The sequence below is a fragment of the Triturus cristatus genome, chromosome 5_1 (genome assembly GCF_964204655.1).
Source record: "Triturus cristatus chromosome 5_1, aTriCri1.1, whole genome shotgun sequence".
Taxonomy (NCBI): Eukaryota; Metazoa; Chordata; class Amphibia; order Caudata; family Salamandridae; genus Triturus; species Triturus cristatus.
Genome location: NC_140587.1, coordinates 696,233,409 through 696,255,381, shown reverse-complemented (window position 1 = coordinate 696,255,381; position 21,973 = coordinate 696,233,409). Strand labels below are relative to the sequence as shown.

Below are 21,973 nucleotides of genomic sequence, written 5' to 3'. Positions count from 1 at the left end.
ATATGCCTCGAACATAATTCTACGGATCCAGTCTGACGCCTGGGGGTAATTCTAACGTAAGGAATCTATAACTTAAGTCTTTTTCAGATAATAAGTTCTGGAGGCGAGCACTACAAAACAGTGGAGCAAATTAAGCACCGAACCGACAACATGTAGGCTTTTTTCTAGACAAGCACCTGGCAGTGAAATTGTGTGAGTGACTACGTCCCAATGTATCTTGCTCATGGTCTCCCACATTGCAGGAATGCGCTATCTGATCACAGATAGCCTAAAAAGGGTGAGGCCACAAACCGATGTGTTTAAGCTACACCTGAACTCAAAATATAACAACTATGAGCAGTAGTTCCCAGGTCCTCTGGGATTAGTCCCATGCTGGACTGGACGCTGAAGACTGATGTTACCCAATGATTTCCACAGACTGTCCTGTCCTGGCTCCAAGCATACTTTAGAAATAACAAAAAAAGATAAAAGAAAGAAGAAAGAAACACAGTCTTGAATACTCAGGCCATTCCTATGATATCGTTCTCCGAAATCTTCCACCTCCATGGGAAAGCTTATCCTTACACAAGATCTTCTGTTCATGAATAGGGAGATTTCTTTGCCTACAATTGCTAAACTTGAGATCACAGTGAGATCACAGTCCCTGTACACCTAGCCTGGGGCCACATAAGCATCTCCTCCAATAATGTTGAAGTCCGATGACTGGGAAGCAGTAATGCACTACCAGTTCTCAGTACAAAAGCAAGGGAGTGAAAACTTGCCACTGGATTCTGCCGAAGGGCGACAATCCCATAACTTGCTGGTAGCATCATGTCATTGTCACAGTACCTGGTACAATCGGGTATTCCAGTATATACTTTTAAAACCTACTTCTAGGCCATCTGAAATAGGCCCTGGTGCTCATTTTCCACCATCAGCGAGACCATCAAAGGTAATCGGACTGACCTGTTTAATATGCTCCATCTTGGAAAATGAAATGCTTTGTGGCAGTACCTCACCCTCATCTAAAGTATATGTACTATGAACTGATGGTTTCTTATGACACAAAGTTATTTTATAGGAAAGGATGCTCCTGATCAGCAATACAGCACCAAAAAGCATAAACAAGCAGAAATGCTGAAGTGCAATCCATTTTCCAGTGGCATAAAATAGGACCCAGGAGACCTTGTTGAGAAAGTCCAATACATGACGTACACTCATCTTCCCTGCCTTGCGTGCCCAAACTACAAGTATCTGGTATCCTGTATTTTGGCCCCAGCCTTGTGTCCAAATTGCAAACACATGGACAGGTGAATGTTGTGTGCGTTAAGTGTGGTCCACAATGAATGATTGTCAGTGAACCAGAGTGGCAAAGCCTGTAGGTCCCATTTTGGAAGCCCCTGGCCTGTTCTTGCACACAGGATGGAGGTGAGGTTACCTTCTCAGACAGTGGAAGTGTATTGGGGACCTTCCAGAGAGTAGAGGAAGGGAACCTAGACACTGAAATGGGGAAAGAGGAGATCGGTTTCTACTTCGAAATTAAACTGGGTTTTTTTACGCAGAGGGTTGCTGATTAGTCTACCTGGAAACTGCCATTTAGTGGATGGAAGGAGTTAAGGGTGGGACTGTGGTTCCTGTTGAGAGAACTTGAAAGGACCTTTAGAAGGTAGATAGTCTTTCTCTTGATTCCTGATCACTATCCGGTGTGGCTTTGATAGTCCAGTGCAGACTGCTCAAACCTTTTTATGCCTTTTTGTCAGTGCTCCAACCTGGAGATAAAGAGCATCACCCTAGAAAAAGGCTGATTCTGTTAGATAGCCTGAATAGACACATGAAAGGAGAACCAATCCAAACCAGTCTGTAAGGGCCGCTAGATAATATACATCCCTGTCTGCCAATCCTGCATAAAATTAAGCGGTGTTGATCCACTTGTTCCAGTTCCAAGTTCTCCTTGACCAATGAAAGGGAGCTCCACAGAGTACCCAGAGAAATACAGCACAACTGGAGAAGATGTCTGCCTGAAAAGCCAGCTTACCAGAGATGAGGATACATCACCTGGAGCTTGGTCTGGAGGAAGAAACGGTTTTCCTGGTCTGGAAAGCCTGGAGATTTTTGCCTGGAAGAAGGTGGAAGCAGCAAGCCACCAATGCAGGAGAAACAGACTACTGGGGTAGACAACAATAGTTGATCCCCGGATTTATGGGTCCATCCATCAGACTCGTGAACAGCATGTCTAGTGTGCACCTGATTCGGAGTCATTCACTGACGTTAAAGGGAAGTATTTGTGGCACTGCTAAAGTGTGTACGAGTGGATTGGCCAATCGACACTGCTGCTAGAGCCATAGCACTAACTGCTGTGTGCCTCAGCAGTCTGCGCTACTGGGGAAAGGAACCAGCCCTAACTTGTGACACGTGCTTGTGTGCCTGATGTGACTCACCTAGGTAGCTGGGGTACTTCCACGTTTGCTATTAAGCGGTCTACGCCACTGAAAAAGTAGCCTGTTAAGCCATTGCATTCGCACACGTGTATACTGAACGGACTAAGATTTTGGTTAGCCCCAGCACTTAGCAATTGTTTGATAGTGCAGATTATGCCACAGGAAGTGAAAGCTGCTACTATGAGGCTCTTGCAAATGTGCTGAAGCAACTGAGTGGCTGCCTAAGCTGCTATCCCAATAAAAGGTCTGCCGTATGAAGACAACTGCACACTGCCTCCGCCTCCAGGACACTGCCATGGGGCCCGCACCTCACTGCTAGGAGAGGAAAAGCTGCCTGCGCCGAGATAAGCTAGAGCACCTCCTCGCCTGCGACGGAGAAATAAAGACTGAAGAGCAAGAGGGGTAAGAGATGAAGTGCTACTACTGCTAGGAACTGGTAACCGAGGTAAGAAGAAAGTGGGGTGGGTAGAAGGGGGGCAGAGCAAGAAAGGGGTACAGTCTTACCTGGAAGTATTAGCCACATGCCCATAACCAGGTTATTTGATTGTGTTTTGTGTTAGTGTGAAGTATTGAGTCTTATTTTGTAATGAAGTACTTTCTTTTTCTAAAGATAAGCACTGGGCTGGACAAACATGTTATTGTGCTATTGGGTCTCAGTTGAGTATTGAGCCTATTGCACACTGACGCTAACATCCATGAGAAGCCTGGAACTGCTTGCCATTGTTACCACTAAAAAGTAAGTGCTGAAGGGGGTTGTACTTGGCCGAGGTTGCAAAGCCACAGTAAGATAGACCCTGGAGCATCAGAGTCAAGCTACCCTAGCCCTTCCTGCAGCGGCTTGGTAGCCACTGCTTACAACAGGGCCCCCTGAATGGGGTCGGACAATCATATTTAGGACACTTTTTTGCTGGTTTCAAAGATGTTCACTCAGGCTCACTTGTGTGAGACATGCTTCAGAGGACAATTGCACAGTATAACAGAATAAATTGCACAGTATAACAGAATAAATAGCACAGCATAACAGCATATGTGAACTAAGACCAGAAAAATCCATCAGATGATAGAAAGAGCATTACTAGGCAACAGAGGGAAATCTCAATGCCGCTTTAATGAAGTAGCCGTGGAAAAACACGTTCGAATAATTATATGCAAATAGGGGTGACAGAATGAACGTGAAACCCTTCAGACTGCCATATCCTTCAGCATGGAATTTTGTGCTACATAACACCGAGATGACTACATACTTATGACAGGCCATTGCCACTGAATAAATGGACACAATGAAAATAACATATCCTGCCCAAAAGTAGGCCAGCTGGAATTTATTTTAACAAATATTTTCTAAAGGTGACATTTTTCTACTTCAAGAGTTTTAGGGGTATTCCAGAGTGTAGCACCTTGGAGGGTGACTTGCCGACCGCCATTCAACACATTTTTGTTCTAGGCATAAAGAGGAATGTGGATAAAGCTAAGGTGAAAGTGCTGTGTAGAACATAGCTAGCATTCTTACTCAGAATGTAAGCAAAGAAAAACACAGAGAGGCTTAATCAGATATTTCAAAAGTAAGACGTCCAAGATGAGATGGAGTTTAAGTAGAGAACGTGGAGTATCCGTAGTGTCAGTATCGTGCTAGGAGGGTCATGTAATTCAGCGTTATCTACATTTCACATCATTAGTATCATAATTTCCTAGCCATTGTTCCCTTATTTTTGATACTCTGGAAAAAACAGTTTACATAACAAGGATGTGCTAAAACAAACCTGATTTACAGTACATATTAAGATCATGAAGAAAAACAAAGCCTTTGCAAACTATGGAAAACCAACTAAGACAAAGCCGACAATTAGTAAAGCAATTGTTACTACAAACTCATTAGATGTGAAGCTTACATGTCAATGCTGTGTTATGGTAGGAGCAGTTTAACATACCTGTTTTAGAAAAGAATCTAATGCTGAATGGCTTATTTTCTTCAGTTCCGGATTTGTGTGCCCACACCACTTGGAAATTGCCTCGAAGAGGGAGTAGTAATTGTCCATCAGGAAAGTGCTGAACTGAGCTGCATGCAAGGTAAATAACTGCAGGCCAGCTGTAAGGAAAAACCGTACACAAGGAATGATACGTACATGAGCATTTAAAAAAAAAATCTTACATTATTTAGACCCCCACAAATTAATACACAGCTCAAGTCTAGCTCCCTCGGCTCCCTGTAAGGCTCTCTACTTTTTGACATCTAAATCAACAACTTATAAATCGGGAACATGAAAAAAAGAAGAAAAAACGGTACAGCAGACGACTTGAGAAGAAATTAGCTACTGTGGGTATGCCATGAGGACAGACTCATTAGAAAAATGTTTGTTCTAGAAATCGATGGGTATCAAAACATTGCAAGAGTTAATCCTGAAAGTCGTTTTTATAGAGGATCAAACACATTCGGTCACATTAACTCAAAATATTACAAGCTATAGGTTAAATTGAACTCACGGAAATGATGGAAGGAGCACTGAAACTTTTCACACACTCACCCCCAGTCACAGATCTGGGTTGAATCCATCATTGTTCTTTAGCTCACTTTGCCACCCCAGTTCAGACCCAGCTATATGCAAATCAGTCATGACACTGTGCTTCATGGGAACAGTACAACCCGAACTACCAAGCCAGGTCTTCCCTGGACTAGAAATAAGCATCAAGGGACCGGTTTCGGGGTAACACCCCTCATCAGCCAGGCTAGCTTGAAAACAATGGCAAAGTGAGCAAGGGACCTACGTCTGGGCATACCCTGCCAACTTAGGGCAAACAAAGCAAACACAAGGAGATGATGGACAAAGCGCTGAAACCTGCCAGACACTCACCCCCGTCACAGATCTGGGCTGAATCCATCATCGTTCTTTATCTCACTTTGCCACCCCAGTTCAGACCCAGCCATATGCAAATCAGTCTTGACCCTGTACCTCATGGGAACAGCCCAGGCCGAACTGCCAAGCCAGGTCTACCCTGGACCGGAAAGAAGCATCCTGGGACCGGTTTTGGGGTAACACCCCTCATCAGCCAGGCTAGCTTGAATCCAGTGGCAAAGTGAGCAAGGGACCCATGTCTGGGGATACCCTGCCAATTTAGGGGAAACAGGCTTGTGTTTTCTATATAGGTAAAGTTACACGCATGCCTACATCAGCTAGAGAATGTGTTCCATTTCAACCAAAGGAAGTCCATTTGCAAATATTTATTGACCAACAGTCACTACTCAAATACTGCACATAACATTTATTGTTTATTGAAAAATTACTCTTTTTTCTAATAATTTTGGAGATAAACTATACTATTAGAAAATTCTTCTTACCCAGTGGTACGGCATATCTTTTTAATTCAACCTGTTAAAAAATGTACAACAAAATCAAAATTACATTATTTTCATAGGGTGAAAGAATGCCAATAAATACTTTATGTTTATTATTAACAAAAAAACATGCTCACCTGAGGATTTATTGCTTTCACAGCATAATCAAAAATCTCTTTGGAGGTTTTGGCATCTGAAAAATAAGCATCGTAATGTTAGAGCACAGACGTAACAGGATGACTAATATTTGAATTGCATTCAGAATAAATGCGTGGGTCCTCTATACTGCTTTTTCGAAGATAACAAGTTGCAGAGTTCAGTCTTCGGACAGAATGCGGCTGGAAAATGTCATTCCAGTGTGGAAAAAAAATATTAGTAAGAAAATAAAGATTTCAAGGAAATGTAATATCTACTTCATGATTTAGAAACAAGCATGGGAGAGAGGATTCGGATGCTACAGACTGAAAATATATTAGTTGTGGTGTTAGTCGTTTACAATGGCAAGTTTTGCCAACTTGTCACCTGATTTTGATCAGTCAGTTACCATCTTTGTACTTTTATTGTCTTCTGAGAATAGATTGTCGGCATGGCTTTACTATTTACTAGTGTAATGTTATCATTAAAAACAGCACAACAGAAATGCTTACAACTTTAAGAAACATTACACACAAGTACAAGGCCTGATCACCTAGGTGGCAACGGCAGTTCCTTGCGGCTTCAAACCAGTGCCCCATAATCCTGTACCATCCACTATATTAAGACCCACCTTTAAAGCTTTTTAGGTCTTGCCTACATGACAGTCTGTTGTGAGACTTATTGTTAGCTTATAGTGGGCTTAAATCCCTCCCACTGGTTACCATGAGTTGACTTCATTGTCTCTCTCATTTGCTTGCTTCTTATTCAATAGCGTGTGTGAGCTTTCCTTCCTCTTCTTGTGCTCATCCATCTCCTTGAGTTGTGTCCTTCTACTGCTCACTTTTTATGTGCTACTTTTTTCCTTTTGTTCAAGCACTATACGAGAGTGCAGGTGTTTTCCAGGTATCTCCCTCATGTACTTCTCACCCTCCACCTGACCAAAAGAGCGTGAAGCTGTGTGGAAAGAAAGAATGACATTCAGGTCCCCCAACCCCCTTAGGCCAACCAAAACAAGACTCAGTCAGACACTTTCTGATAATTGGCCACCAAGGTAAAGGGTATGGTCTTGGGGAGCATCGCTGCTGGCACACATGTTAAAGTTGGTCGATCAGAAAAGCACATGTCAGTAACAGATTTAGGCATAGGGGGTGAGATGGCTCAAGATAACTCTCAGACAGCACAGTAATCCGCTAACACAGACACCCGATTTATTATATTAATGATGCGTTACTATATGGAACTTTGGTATCTGTTATCCTTATTCAATATTGGAACTTCAAATATCCATGCACTACTTCTGCATTAGCTTGTACCAGCTTGAGAGTTACCCCAACCCTTCGGTATATGGCATACAATAGTCCGGCTGGATAACAGAGTTCCGCCTGAGCTCTGAAGACCTCTATTGCAAAACCCTCTATTGATTTACTTTTACAATCATAGGGGTCAACTCTCAAATTTAGTTAACTGACCGCCAAACAGGTACGGGAAACCCTCATTAACTATCTGAACGTGACTACCAGGAAGCAAGTCTTCAGTTGCCAGATGCGGCCAAACCTGAGCCCTACATCTTACCCATCTCTACAGGGTCTAAAACAAGGTGGTCTGCCACTTCCCCCCGCTACTTAGGACCATATGCCAACTATCTTTGTACTGCTACAACTGTGGGAAGGAAGCAGCTGGCTGCACTTTACTCATTTGCCTGTCCAGCTTCTATGCTCCCGGACTCAGCTCAGAAACAATCAAACCCCAGAATCACCTCGTCGATGCAGGCAAACTAAGTTGTGGCTTTCTGATGCTGAAACATCACAAGGAAAAGGCTTAAGTTTACCATGGGTCGGATAGCTTCTTGACAACTATCTAAGGCTACAAAGTAGCAACCAGCCAAAGCTGGAACTAACTGTGAATACTCTTGTGCCTCCCCTGACTTCTGCTCTCCAGCCTCCCTACAAATCCCAATATCCGTGCTTCATTACCCTATTCCTTGAGGGGCAGGTGTTGATCAGGTAAGCCGGAGGGAGTATTTTTGGAGGACTGGTAGTTGAACACTCCCAAAGTAAATTGAGGAGGTAATATATTGCTTGTTGGGAGGCATCATCATTAGCTAGAAATACGAAAGACTTCCAGATGTGAAATACATTTTAACTGGCCAGATCAATCAGTTTAAACTACTTCATATGCCTGGAACTGATTAATGTCTATTTGGATAGGGCAGTAACTCTGATCTTCGATCATTCACGCTAAGATGGTTAGGGCCAAAATAAACCAGAACTGTTCTGCAATCGAAACTACAGAGCTTACAAAACTAGCGCTATCGGACACATGGAGGAAGGGCACTGGCAAGGACCAGGGGCACAATAAGAAATGTAATTCACTACCTGGCAGCTTTCTGGAAACAATCTATAATAAAGCAACCACAACAAAGACAACACCACTAAGGTTTTTGATACATCTAATGAGACATGGAACCCACCACACGCAATACAGCCCTATAAATGTCATACAATCCACCTAGCAAAAGTGTGCATATTCACTGAGAATGCACAACTCAATCCTCTTCGACAATGAAAAGTTTTCAGCAAGTTATTTCAAGTATTCTCTCCTGATAAACTGGACAACAGCATGATTAACAAGCCAATATTAGCTACATCTGAAACAACTAAAATATACAACCAAGGCTATAACCATAAAGAAAATGAAGTATCCAAGAAGAACTCTGCCTCCCCCCCCCCCATAACTAAAGACTCAAGGATAGAGTAACAGGAGAAAACCAAGAGAGATATCAATTATCTTCTAGTCCTGATCGAAGCCCCAGAAATGCTAATAATTCACCCCTGGAGTAAACTAGTGTACAGGCATAGTCCCTGGTCCTGTCCAGGCAGGACCTCATAATTGGCTCCCAGTCCCTCCTTTGTTGAAAACCTGTCCAGGCATGGACACAGAGAACAGCCAGTTTTATACACGTGCTGGTCTCTGCGCATGTTCTGCACCAACTTTAAAGTGTCAAAAAAACCTTTGTAGCACCCTTCAAAACCCACAAGGAGCAGAGTCCAAGAGAAAGAAAACCCAATCATCCAAGTCTCATTTCACAAACTCCTTAATGGTTCCTTCCCAGAGTGCAAATACAATCTTATCTAGACTTCAATATCAGGAAAAAACAGAGTAAAATCATAATCTACTCTAAGGTGCACCCAGCAACTTGCTCACACAATATGGGGTGGACATGCAGTGAACCTAGCTTTATACAAGTGCTGGTCTCCGTGCACTTCCGGTGCCAACTCTCGAGTGCCACAAAGACTAGAGGTATTCATCATAACTTTCCCAGTGTGAGGTCATAGAGAAAGAGAACCCCACCCTCCAAGCCCTATTTTGCAATCCTCCTTCAATGTTTTCCCCAAAACTATGAATGCAGCCTGATCTAGACTTTAATATCAAGTAAAAATAGAGCAAAAACACCAGCTAATCTAAGGCAGACCCAGAAACTTGCTCACATAATATTTGCACCATTAAAAATCAAACTGTCACTACGACTTACAACCACATAAAAAATCTATCCTATCAATATTTGTAAAGTATTACTTCTCTCTTTATTGTAACATTTAACAGAGCATTCCTGACACTTTTGAATAGCTCCACAACAAACATAACCTTGTCAAATGAGCATGGGAATACTTTCTGAACTGCCAAATTCACCACGGAAGAGATCAAGACCGCTTTCTCACAAATATCACCTGACAGAGTACCAGGTCAAGACAATATCCTAGCCTATGTCTGTAAAATACTGATAGATGTAATAACTTCATTCTATCTAGAAATTCTCAAAAGAATTAGACACAAAAAACAACATTCCCTTAGGTCTGAAGCCTTAATAACAATGTTTCTAAAAAAAGATAAAGATCATACCAGCCGATTTCCTTATTAAATGAAGTTTCCAAAGGTTTTTTCAAGAAACTAGCTGCTAGAATGAACGTTAATATTTCATCAACATGAGCTTCAGCATGGCTAAAGTCCTACAAAGGAAACTACTTCCCATACCAATCTTGCTATAGCGCTAATTGATCATGCAGACACCTTACAAGAACCAAATTAGTAGATTCTGAATAAGCCTTTATCCAGGTTTCATGTTTTTTCTCTGGAAGGTGCTTCAAACCATTAAAATACACCTAGATTTTATTAGATAGTCAGACTTATCAGACTTTGTATCAATTACGTAAATATTGCATGTGTATCAATAGCAGAATTTCCTCCATTATTTCCAGTTCTCATGGCACTAGAAGATGAATACAGTAGAGAGGGGGCCGCTGGAATACAGATCAACAGGCAGGCAAATCAAGGGATAATGATACAATGATGTATATGAGAACTATCCAGCCTGTAAGGTTCTTTAATGGGCAGAATCTCTCGCCATCCTAACAGCGCTCAATAAGAGTCTAAACATGAGTCAACAGTGAGCCAAGAGCACAAAAATAACTTTAAAAAACAGATAAGGTAACTAGCCTATGTATAAAGAATTATCATGTTATGCATTACACATATATTGAAAATTGAAAAAACACCAAAAATATATTATCATTTTTATTATAGATATGGAATATCAAACAGGTATTGTATGATCACATCAATAAATATTTCTATATACATAAAAGAAAACAAAATATCAGAAACAGACACCAAGACCAAAGGTCAAAATCTCTAATCACCAACTTCCACACATACCGCATTCATACAGCATACTAAAACACTAAACACATTCTAAAAACAAAACTCTCGGGAGACCAGACCGCTATAATATAAAGAAAAAGTGATTGAGTCATAGATCTCATTGTCTTGAAAGAATGCTTGTTACAAGAAATAGTTATACTGAGTATCGCTATGAAGACAAGTATAAAATAATACCATCAATGTCCTGAAGAAGTGTTCTTCTTAGATCACTTGCTGTTAAAAAAAAAAATGTAGCATATATCGGTCCTATCTCGGTGGTCTCCAGAGTGTGTGCCGGCATGCGTTTCGGTGATGACCAAAAAGATGAGGCTGCACCTTCCTCAGGGTGCTAAAAGCATAAGGGGATCAAGGAATCTTGGTATCAATAATGAACTAATACTGTCCATGTAAGAGAACTAAATATATGGAGATGCTGATACTGTGGGGAATAGCGCAGATCAGAAGAAATCTCCCGAAAGTACCGAGTTCCTTATAGGAAGTCCCTCGAATCACAGGCTACAGAACAGTGCCGGAGTAGCTGAAGCCCTAGTGGTACGTCGAATGGTAGAGGGCTTATATGGAAATATTTGAAACACAAAACACTGCAAGAGGGGGGACAGGGAGGGTTTAGAAAAAAGGTAGGTCCAGTACCGTTGTTCCCAAGAACTGACATGTAATCACTAATTGATAACTGTTCCTAAACAAAGAGCCATAACCAACTTGGTTACGTAGAAAAGAAAGAAGGGGATAGTGGTCTCTATATGTGGTTCCCAACTGGGTCTCTATATGTGGTTCCCAACTGGTGAAGGTGGGGGGAATTTCTCCTTTAGAAATGAGTGCCCTCACACACTCTTGCGAGTGTCCTGCTTAATCATCGGGAGTTGCTCCTCAAGGGGGTGGAACTGCTGTCCTCCACAGGCCCTGTGAGAGGTTTCTTTGTTGGAGATCTTTTTAGGAGACACCACAGTTGTGCATGTGGGTGTGTGGGCCTAAAATGGGTTTGTGCAAGTGTGTTAAAATTATCCCGCCGGTACCCTGAGGTAAATATTTATTCGTAGGTCCGGGAGGTAAGAGTAAAAGAATTGTACTGGGGAGATGGAGCACCTCTAATAAAAAATATCGTAGAGGTCAGAGTATAACTCTGCTGCTCTCAGTGCCGTGTGTGTTTGTGAATGTGAAAGTTGGTCAACATGTTTCGCGCTCGGAAATAGGTCCCTAATGATCCTGGTGCGCTTCGTCAGGCCTGTGCAGTGTAAAATGTTGAATAAAAATAGGAGCAGGGAAAAGACACCCTATCTTCCTACGATACTTCTATTAAGGTGTAAGTGCGTCAATACGCTCATGGGAACATCTCCCCTGTACAATTCTTTTACTCTTACCTCCCGGACCTACGAATAAAAATTGACCTCAGGGTACCGGCGGGGTAATTTTTACACACTTGCACAAATCCCTTTTAGGCCCACACACCCACATGCACAACTGCGGCGTCTCCTAAAAATATTTCCGACAAAGAGCCCTCTCGCGGGGCCCGTGGAGGACAGCAGCGCCACCCCCACGAGGAGCAACGCCCGATGAGGAAGCATGACACTCGCAAGAGTGTGTGAGGGCACTAATTTCTAAAGGAAAAATTCCCGCACCTTCACTAGTTGGGAACCACATATAGAGACCACTATCCCCTTCTTTCTTTTCTTCGTAACCAAGTTGGTTATGGCTCTTTGTTTAGAAACAGTTACCAATTAGTGATTACAGGAAATATTTGAAAGCCTGAGAGTGTTCACCAAACATCGGTATAGGGGCAGTTTGAAATGGGCATGTAGCTGAATCGCTGTCGTTGGCCGGGATATGTTTCTCAGGTCCTGCAGCTCGATACCTGCAAATGCAAGGTTCTCGACAAGCTTCGTACTTGTCTTCATAGCGGAACTCAGTATAACCATTTCTTGTAGCAAGTATTCTTCCAAGACACTGAGATCTACGACTATCATCCCAATAAAAGTAGACATTAAGATTTAAGGCTTTTTTCTGTATATTATAGCGGTCTGGTCTCTGCAGAGTTACACAAATATTTTTTTTGTCTTTAGAATGTTAAATCGTATGCTGTATGAATGCGGTATGTATGGAAGTTGGCGATTAGAGATTTTGATCTTTGGTCTTGGTGTCTGTTTCTGATATTTTTTTTCTTTTATGTATATAGAAATATTTATTGATGTGATCACACAATAATTAAGCTTTTGATAGATATTCCATATCTATAATAAAAATAATATATTTTTGGTGTTGTTTCAATGTTTAATATATGTGTAATGCATTACATGATCATTTTTTATACATAGGCTATTTACCTTATCTGTTTTTGTTTTAGTTCTCCTGTTGACTCATATTTAGACTCTTATGGAGCGCTGTTAGGATGGCGAGAGATTCCGCCCATTAAAGAACCTGACAGGCAGGATAGTTCTCATATACTAAAAGAAGATTACTCTTTCCTTTATATCTGTCAGCTTCAGACATGGCTTCCTCCAGTTCCTAATTTGAGGACATGGCTGTTTTTTCGACACATTAAAAGGTACCTGTGAAATTTTAGAAAGTACTACAGAAGGATACGGTCCAAAAAAAAACACAAGCAAAAAGCAGTTTTGTTTAATAGGGGGAGTTGATGATAACTTTCTGGTCACCTATCCTATGCAATACCTAGGCACCCAGATTGGAACACTGCTTTAAACACAACAACTCATTCAACCCTACTCTAATGAAACTCAACTAGAAAAATTATGAATTTCGTTAGTAGTCCGGATCAAATTGATCAAAATGACCATACACCCTATGGTCCTATGCCTTTGTCAGAAGTGGACATCCTTCTGCTCCAAATGTTCAAAGTTGATCTTCGGTGTGAACATCCCTTCTATCTCCAAACTATGTACTTACAAAACCAAGCCAGACAATGTGCTACATATGGCGGAAAATGGTTAACATGATTACCTTAACCCATTACTAGGAAAAAATGTGAAACAGACTTTGTAAGAACTTGCAAAATGATCACAACTACTAATTATAAAAGCCCGCTATTTTGCAAACTCATTAACATCTACCTCACTCCAGCCAAACTAGTAAATGGTACAATCAAACCAAACTGCCCTTGCAGCTTCTGCACACTAGCAGATAATATGCATATGTTGGCTGTGAGAAGTTGGCCTGGCATATGCTGGTCACTAGATATAGTGGCCACCTTGCACCAGTCCAATTCGACTCTTATGGTGGATAGGTTTAAGACAGCCTTTTAAAGAAAGCTATCCTAGTGGTAGCTGTGGAGAGCAGCCTTCAAGCTAAGTCTCAGAGGAATGTAAAGCAGCTTGTTTTACCTTTTAATCTCTTGAATTACCAAATGAAAGGACACCACACAGGTATATATATCAAATATATATGTATTTATTACTAGACACACTCTACTAATCTCTTTATGATATTAGAAACCAGGTACACATTCAAATGTCAACGTTTCACAATAAATTAAGCACAAATATGGCTGGAGCCCTAGGGGCGTACCAGACCATATACTAAGAAAGTGGTATAAGGATGTCGACTTGCAAAATAACAAGGCCTAGGGCCTGGGGGGGAAAAAAATCGCTGGGGCTTCACTACTGCAGTATTAGCAGGTAAGTAACAGGCTCACGGGAGACGCGTGCAGTGTGTGAACACAACCGCGGGTTCCCTATTGGTTATAATGGTGCAAGTCGCGGTTAGATTTTTAAAGTTCTAGGGTACTTCGAGGAAGACTACAAGCAAGCCACTTACAAGGAAAGTACTTCGAGGGCCAACACACACTTGGGCACCGGAGTGCACGAGTTACCTCACCCAGGGAAGCCGGGTGCATAGGTGTCTTTTGGTGTCGGGTCGCGTCGCTGTTTTCTATGGAGACCAAAGAAGACTTGCTGCTTGCGTCGTCTGAAGAAGTGTCCGGTGGAATCCAAGCCTGGATTCAAGATAAGGAAGACCTGAAAATTAAAGGGACAGTGTTCATGGTCACTTGCCAGTGACCGGTGGCCAGGAAGATGGATGACCACGGATGTCGGGTGATTTCAGGTCGTCGATGGTGTTTTGACTCTTCGCTCACGAAGTCCAGGAGAGATCAATGATGACCAGCGGCTGGATTTGGAGTGTCCCATGAAGTCTGCAGCTGATGGCGGTGTCAGCAACCGGATTGGAGCAAACAAGCCTTGGTAACTGCAAGTCTCGTGTATGTATGTATGTATGTATGTGTCTTGTAAAGCGCACTGCTGCCCTGAGGCGTCGTGGCGCTGTAGACCGCTGGGGAACCCGTCCTGGCTATCCCTGTGAGATGGTCCCTCCTGGGTATCTCCAAGGTGAAACCAGGCATCCCCGGCGAATGTGGGGGGCCGTTGTGGAGATGAGGCAAGCTAATGCCCAGAGTTGCCGAGTGTGTTCCTGGTTAGAGTAGGTACCGAGGCGAGAATTATCGAGTCCGTTTTGACCCTGGTCCACAACCCTGCCGCGTCGGGAATTGAACCCTGGTCCCTGGCCGATTCTCTGCTTGCGGATCTGCCGCCTCTAACCAGTGAGCCACACCTCTCCAGTGTAGACTGAAGAAAGTCGATTGTGCAGACCAGCAAGGTCTGAGGAACTCACCCAGCAAGGGTAAGGGAGGGCAGGCCTGGAGCAACCAGGAAAGCCCTTTGAGTCGATGAGAAAGTCTTCGGGGGACCCACTAGCCAACGGGCAAATGATCGCGAAGACGCCTCCTCAGGAAATGCTTCACAGGAGCCCACGGTCACTCGGGACGGGGTAGGTCGCTGATTTTTGGTGCAAGACCTGCTGGAGGCTTGGCCCACATATGGTCCAATGCACAAGTTCGTAGAACGTTGTTTAGGGTTTGCACTCGACAATAGTGCACGGTCCCCGGGTATTGCTGTTCCTCGTCACTCGTGGGGTTCACTCGCCACAGCTTCGCTGGGGACTCACAACGGCCGTCGATAAGTCAGGAAATCCACTTCCGAGGCAGCAGGGACTTCGAACTCCGGCGGGAGCGGGAAAGTTTGCAACCGTTGATTAAGGTTTTTGGTGCCTGCCAAGCAGGGGAGTCACTCCTTGACTCCAAGGGAGATTCTTCTGTCTTCCAAAGGTAGTGGAACGTCGAAGGGCCAGGATTCTTCTTTGTAGAGCGTCGTCCAGGGTTATCTGATTTGTAAAGGCAATGCTTGCTATCTTATAGTGAAGATAGGGGAGGGACTAGCTCTATGACGACTCCTCTAGGAGGGTCAGGGGAGGTGGTGGTTACACCCACTTCCCTTTGTCCAGTTTCGCGCCAGAGCAGGGGCAGGTGTAGCCCCTGAACTGGTTTGAGCTGGCATATGCACAGAGGAGCCTACTGCTCCACCAGTGCAGGACTAAATCCTGTCTGGAAGGTAGTGACCCCTCCCTGTGAGAGGATGCCTTTTGTTGGGCCTCCTCCACTGCGAGTTTCAGTCAGCAGCAGGAGGGCAGCCCAGTGTCTGTGCTGGTGGCATCCATTTTGTGATGCCAGGGCTCCATAGGATTTCTGTCGTTTAGTACAGTGGGTACATGTCATCCCCTCTAGAAGGGTGGGATCATACTCCCACACCAGTTACTGGTGTGGGGGTATGATTCCAAGGTGTTTGACACCAAACACGACATGTTTTGATGCAGTCATTCCAAAGTTAGCATTTACCGCAAGGTTATAATGCACTTAAGAGTATATGGTTTAACCGCATCCACAAACAGCCACAGGGAATAGACCCTGCTAGCTGCAGAGGGGCCCTGCTCAGGCAGAGGCACCCCCTCACATAGTAAACCAAGCACCCGGCCTCAGGATTGACAGGGCCTGCCATAGGGGTGGCGGATAGGTTTATATGTGTGTGTATGGTGAGATATATACCTCTGTGAGGAGTGCTAACACTACCTCACATAGGCTGCAGTAGCAGGCCGGTGGTGTCAGATTGAGTCTGCCCTCCCAGGGGTGGCATAATACATGCTTCAGCCCCTGGTAGGCCTGTGAAGTGCTTATGCCCTAGGTACCGAAGGTACCATATACTAGGGGCTCACAAGGTACCACAGTATCCAATCACTAGTGCATCTAACATACAGACCAATCATTTAAGGGAGTAAGCAGATAGGCTGGGGTCCCGGATAGCAGGATCCCAGCCAGACTAGTCAAAAACCATTCAAACACCAGGAAAAAAGTGGGGGCAACCATATAGTCAGATTCCACCTTCCTACATTGGCCAACTATCCTAACTTAAGTGTGCTTTGGTACATAATTAAAACATTTTTAAATCAGATCTTACTAGCACAGGCTAGTCTAGATCCCAGTCACTATATTTGGTGTCAATGCAGATTTGCTTTTTATGCCACAGCGATCACTTGATTAAAAATGAAAAAGTAGCAGAGCTCCTTCTTTTCATGACCGATAAGGTGAATTTAACAAAGTGGCTGAAATGGAGAGACAAATATCCACTGCAATAGGAATCTACTTGACTATAATCGACAACTGAACTTCTTTATACCTCCGTGTGCTGTACACACTGCTCAAGACTGCTGTGTGTTTATTCTTCTTTCTATTCTGTTGCAAATAAAAATTCAAAATAAAGTTATGCTCAGTCCTGTGTCATGGAATGCGGATTCCTCACTTGGAGGCTACTTGTGAGTAGTATATGCATCTATTTTCAGATAACTTTGCCAGAGACAGGTGGGGAATGACCAGGGACACCATGGAGGACATTCCTATTAGAAGAGGTGTCCATCAGGGCTGTGTCCTGGCACCCATACGTTTCTTGTTATTCATCACTGGCTATGTTACTTACCTCCTGGACTGCGAGAATGACTACTCCAAAATGGCTGGACTAACACATCCGGGTTTATTATTTACAGACAACACACTTCTCCTTTCAAAAACTTTGAGAGGCTTATGTACCCTTCTGGAAAGGTTTAGACTCTTCTGCAAAGATCATGGCCTGGAAATAAATGGTAGTAAAAACAAATATATGTTGGTTCAATCCCCGGAAATGCTAGAGGGAACGTAGTCTTAGAAGGCACCATATTGGAAAGGGCCTTTGAATTTGATTACTTATTGGTGAGACTCAACAACTCCCATAGATGGACTGAACAGGTTGAGAAAAGCTCACCGACCCTAAAGCATAGAGCTTGGACTATTAATAGGTGTGCTAATCGAGCCTCTATCTCACCGGCCCAGGAGATTTATAAGGTACAAGCATGCAGGCATCTTTGAACGGGCGGAATTGTGGGACTTTTGCAAGCTCATCTCACTTGATAGAAGTGAAAATTATTTTATTAAGTCTTTGTTGAGACTTCCCATCAGTGTCCCACTACTTCCACTAAGGTCTGACTTAAACCTAAAACCAATCTCTGATATAGCTAGTTTAAAACCTATTTTATATTGGATTAGGTTGTGGACAACAGAGGATCTGGCACCCTATAAGGATTGTCTCAGGGAGATATTGGCTAACCACTTGTCGCATACAATTCCCTGGCTATCCCATATAAAACACTGGTTGACTAAGTTAGGACTGTGGGAATACTGGTCGCATCCCACCGTAATACCAGATTGTGCCAGAGAAACTGTAAAATGTTGTTACTGGAACACTGTTTCAAGTGCTAGAATATCTGCTGTATCTTCCGGCAGTCTTGTCTTTTAAGTGTGCCATGCAATTTGAAGAATTCATAGATTATGGTACTCTCCCATCCACAAGAGCCTTATTTATTAAATTAAGGCTTGGGATTTTGCTCATTGCGACAACCTCACTAATCTATCCTCTATGGGCTGTCACAGTGTCGAGAATGAAGAGCACTTATTATTTTTCTGTTACGCCTATGCAAAGCAGCTTGCTCACTGGATTGCTCCCCTTTGACGGATTCTAGGGCTTGAAGACTGGAACAATGCCCTGAGAATTTGTAAGACAGACAACAGGAGTAGCATTATCTATTATATCACCAATTACATGCGGTCAATTTGGCACATCAGATACAGGCTTGTTGTCAAAAAATTAAAAGCCCCAGGGGTGTGTTTTACTGTGCACTTTAATTATTACCAAGTCAGACAAGTGTCCCAAGTTATTACTTATTTTACTGCGCCTTAACAGTATTCTTCCGGATATCATAGCAGACCCTTTTTGAGTTCATCTCTAGAACTCTTCTAGAGGGTTTTGTTTATCTGGTAATTGTCTTAACTCAGTATATTGTATTCCTTTTTAATTAATGTATTAGAGCTCCAAGTTACTTAGATCAGGATAATATTGTAATTAACTTTGTATTTTAATGTTGCATGTTTTTATAATATTTTTATGTTTTTACTGTCTACTTTTATGGTTCTGTGAACTGAAATAAAGTTGATTGATAATATGAGAAGTATATGAATTGCTGGCACATTTGGGTATCCACCATTTGTAGTACATGGTTGGGAATATTGTTGACCTGAGGGCCTAAGGATAACAAGAGTTTACAACTATCTTCTGTTTGATATAACCAGTTGGGTCATTCTAGAAGTGGCAATTGGGGGAGAGGAGGGGGCGGTATGTTATATTTGGTTCACAATTCTTTTTGGTTTCACCATTGCAAACCAAGTCAATTTAAATACTCCCTTAAGGTTCCAACAAATGACCACTGACTAATATGCCAAAGAGCTCCCCGATTACCGGGTCAGAAGAATGCAAAAGGCCTAGATGATGGGATTAAAAGGGGAGGTGGTACTGCAGTTTGTTAAATATTACCCGCCTGACGTATTGCTAATACTAATACACAGAGACCCTATTTGATAGCCACTAACGGCAGTTTATTTGTGAGTTATAGGTACACCCATGTCTTCCAGTCAAGCTTCATCGGGGTCATCGGGTTTGGGGGCAGGGGGGCTTGAGGGTGTGTGGGCATTTCAGCTCCAGAGGTCCTTCCCAATCATAGAAAGCCAGGTATAGACTGATCGGTTGATGCACTACATTGTGGCGAGTGGACGTCTAATAGAATGAGCTTTGACATTTCTTTTTCTATATGCACCATGCACACCTGGGGTCATCACTGTCTTAATACAAGACACCCCGGGGCGGATGGTTATAAAGAGTTACTTTAATGTCATGAATCAAGTGTTGGACACATGGGGCTCTAAATCATTTAGCACACACAAATCCAAACTCATTTCTAAATGGATAACTTTAATAGAGCTTTGTAATGCTTAATGGGTGTGGCACACAGGGGAAAGGGGCACACATTTTTCTCTGCTTTCCATAAACTCACTTCCTGCTTAGACTAATTCTTTCTCCCGTCCACTAACATGGCAGTTAATTAGCTCATGTATCCTCCTGCAACTTTGAGATCCCTCACCGTCAGAGCTATAGCTCTGCCACTTGAAATGGAGTCCATGTGGCACCTGAATGCCCGATAGCTGACAATATTACAGCCTTCCTGCTTGAAGAGGTGCATTCATACTACCAATTCAACTTGCGATCAGCCACCATTTTAAGGGAGCCTTTAAGACAGGGTTCCCGGAGGAGATCATGGTATACCTTCGAAACAAGATAATTGAATAGGAACAAGTCATCACACCTCTGCAGACAGAAACCATTAAGCTCAAATGTAATTTCCATCCACTCAAGATAACACTGCTTGAATCTGCCAAAACACAGCTGAAATAGCTGGGTCTTGATGCTGCAAGGTTCACTTAGATGGCGGCACAGCATCACATATATAAGTCCGGTGAAAAGACGTTGTAGAAAGATGGCTCCATATAGTGGACCAAAATGATGTACACTTTACACATAGTCCAGGCGACCCTTATTGGTTTACAGGGGCTTGCTTTAACAATCCCAGAGTGCTATATTTTGTGGTAGTGTGGTCCAACGGCTTTAGGCTGATCAGAGGGGAGTGTTGAGAACTTGTTGTACACACAGAGTCAATAAATTAGACACACACCCAATGAAGAAATGCAAGACCAATTTAGAAAATACATTTTTTATATAAATGTTTATATTAATTTAGAAACCAAGATCTTCAGACTCGGGTAAGTACTTTGAGTTAGCGATTTTAGAAAACAAAGTAAATAGCGCGGTCAGATTTGATTTGAGGCATACGTCTCGAACACAGTAATGTTACTCTATAGGAGAAACAAACACTGCATAGGTACACTTGCAATTGAGTTACAGGGTTGATCTCGAGCACTTGAGGTAAAGTAGGGACCAAGGTCCTAAGAACCACCAGCAGTTTTAGTTTACCTGTCCCGGTGTGTCTTCGGGTGCAGAGGTGCTGGTCGCACGGGTAGCCTCGAACACTACCGGGGAAGTCTATCGAGAAACCTGGAACAGAAAAATGCTTCAAGTGGGGACTTGAGGACAAGTCCATCGGAACCCACAGGGGGGCTCGGTTCTTGAGGGTCTCTGGAGCAATGGTGCACCATCAGTAAAGTCAGACTGGGGATGTGGGGCTAAGGTGCAGAGGTGTTTTGGTCAGCGAGTTGCTTGCCTTAAAGGCTCTTACCTTTGGAGTCGACCTAATTTGATTTGAACAAGACTTATAGACCATAGAAAGTGCCTGTAGGCATCAAGAAGCTATAGTCTTGGTAGTCCAAATCAGACAGGAACAGTTTTGCAGAACTGCAAAATGAGCCAAGAAATCTTTCTATAGGGTTAAGAGTCAAATCTGTAAGACTTTTCTGAAAGAAGGGAGAATGCAATCTGATACAGGTCAGATGATGAGAAAGCAAATTTCGCAGTCCTGCTACCACGATCGAGAAATATCTACCTCCCCATCTGGACTCTAGGCCCTGTCACCAAATTGAGGTGAGCTGAGTGAAGATTTCTTGCAAGGATATACCAGTGAAACATTGACTTGGTTGCCTGTTTGCTGTTTCCTGAATTGACCTTTGCTGCTCTGTGTGCCCAGTGCTTGGCGCATTCTGTTTCGCTGCACCCTTCGTCCCCCGCCGCCGCAACTACCATCAGCGGCCGCCGAGTGGGGTCGAACTACGTTACCCAGCAGCCTGCGCATCAAGAGACCCGCCCACAACCTTTCCCGCGCCAGGAGGCGCTTTAAAATCCGCCGCTTCCTTGGCAGAGCGGGTTGCCTGTTTGCTGTTTCCTGAATTGACCTTTGCTGCTCTGTGTGCCCAGTGCTTGGCGCATTCTGTTTCGCTGCACCCTTCGTCCCCCGCCGCCGCAACTACCATCAGCGGCCGCCGAGTGGGGTCGAACTACGTTACCCAGCAGCCTGCGCATCAAGAGACCCGCCCACAACCTTTCCCGCGCCAGGAGGCGCTTTAAAATCCGCCGCTTCCTTGGCAGAGCGGGTTGCCTGTTTGCTGTTTCCTGAATTGACCTTTGCTGCTCTGTGTGCCCAGTGCTTGGCGCATTCTGTTTCGCTGCAC

The 21,973-nt window shown here is 43.4% G+C and overlaps 1 protein-coding gene across 2 annotated transcripts in view; it reads right to left on the bottom strand.

Annotated features, from left to right (window-relative positions):
* Nucleotides 1–21,973, bottom strand: part of PRKDC (protein kinase, DNA-activated, catalytic subunit) — a 2,754,228-nt gene that overhangs the window by 2,601,144 nt on the left and 131,111 nt on the right. For both annotated transcript variants that reach the window (XM_085605657.1, XM_085605658.1), the window contains exons 8-10: nucleotides 5,886–5,941; nucleotides 5,752–5,782; nucleotides 4,346–4,503 (exon numbers count right to left, since the gene is read on the bottom strand). In XM_085605657.1, coding sequence (XP_085461783.1) covers nucleotides 4,346–4,503; nucleotides 5,752–5,782; nucleotides 5,886–5,941 — 245 coding nt within the window. The remainder of the gene's footprint in view (nucleotides 1–4,345; nucleotides 4,504–5,751; nucleotides 5,783–5,885; nucleotides 5,942–21,973) is intronic.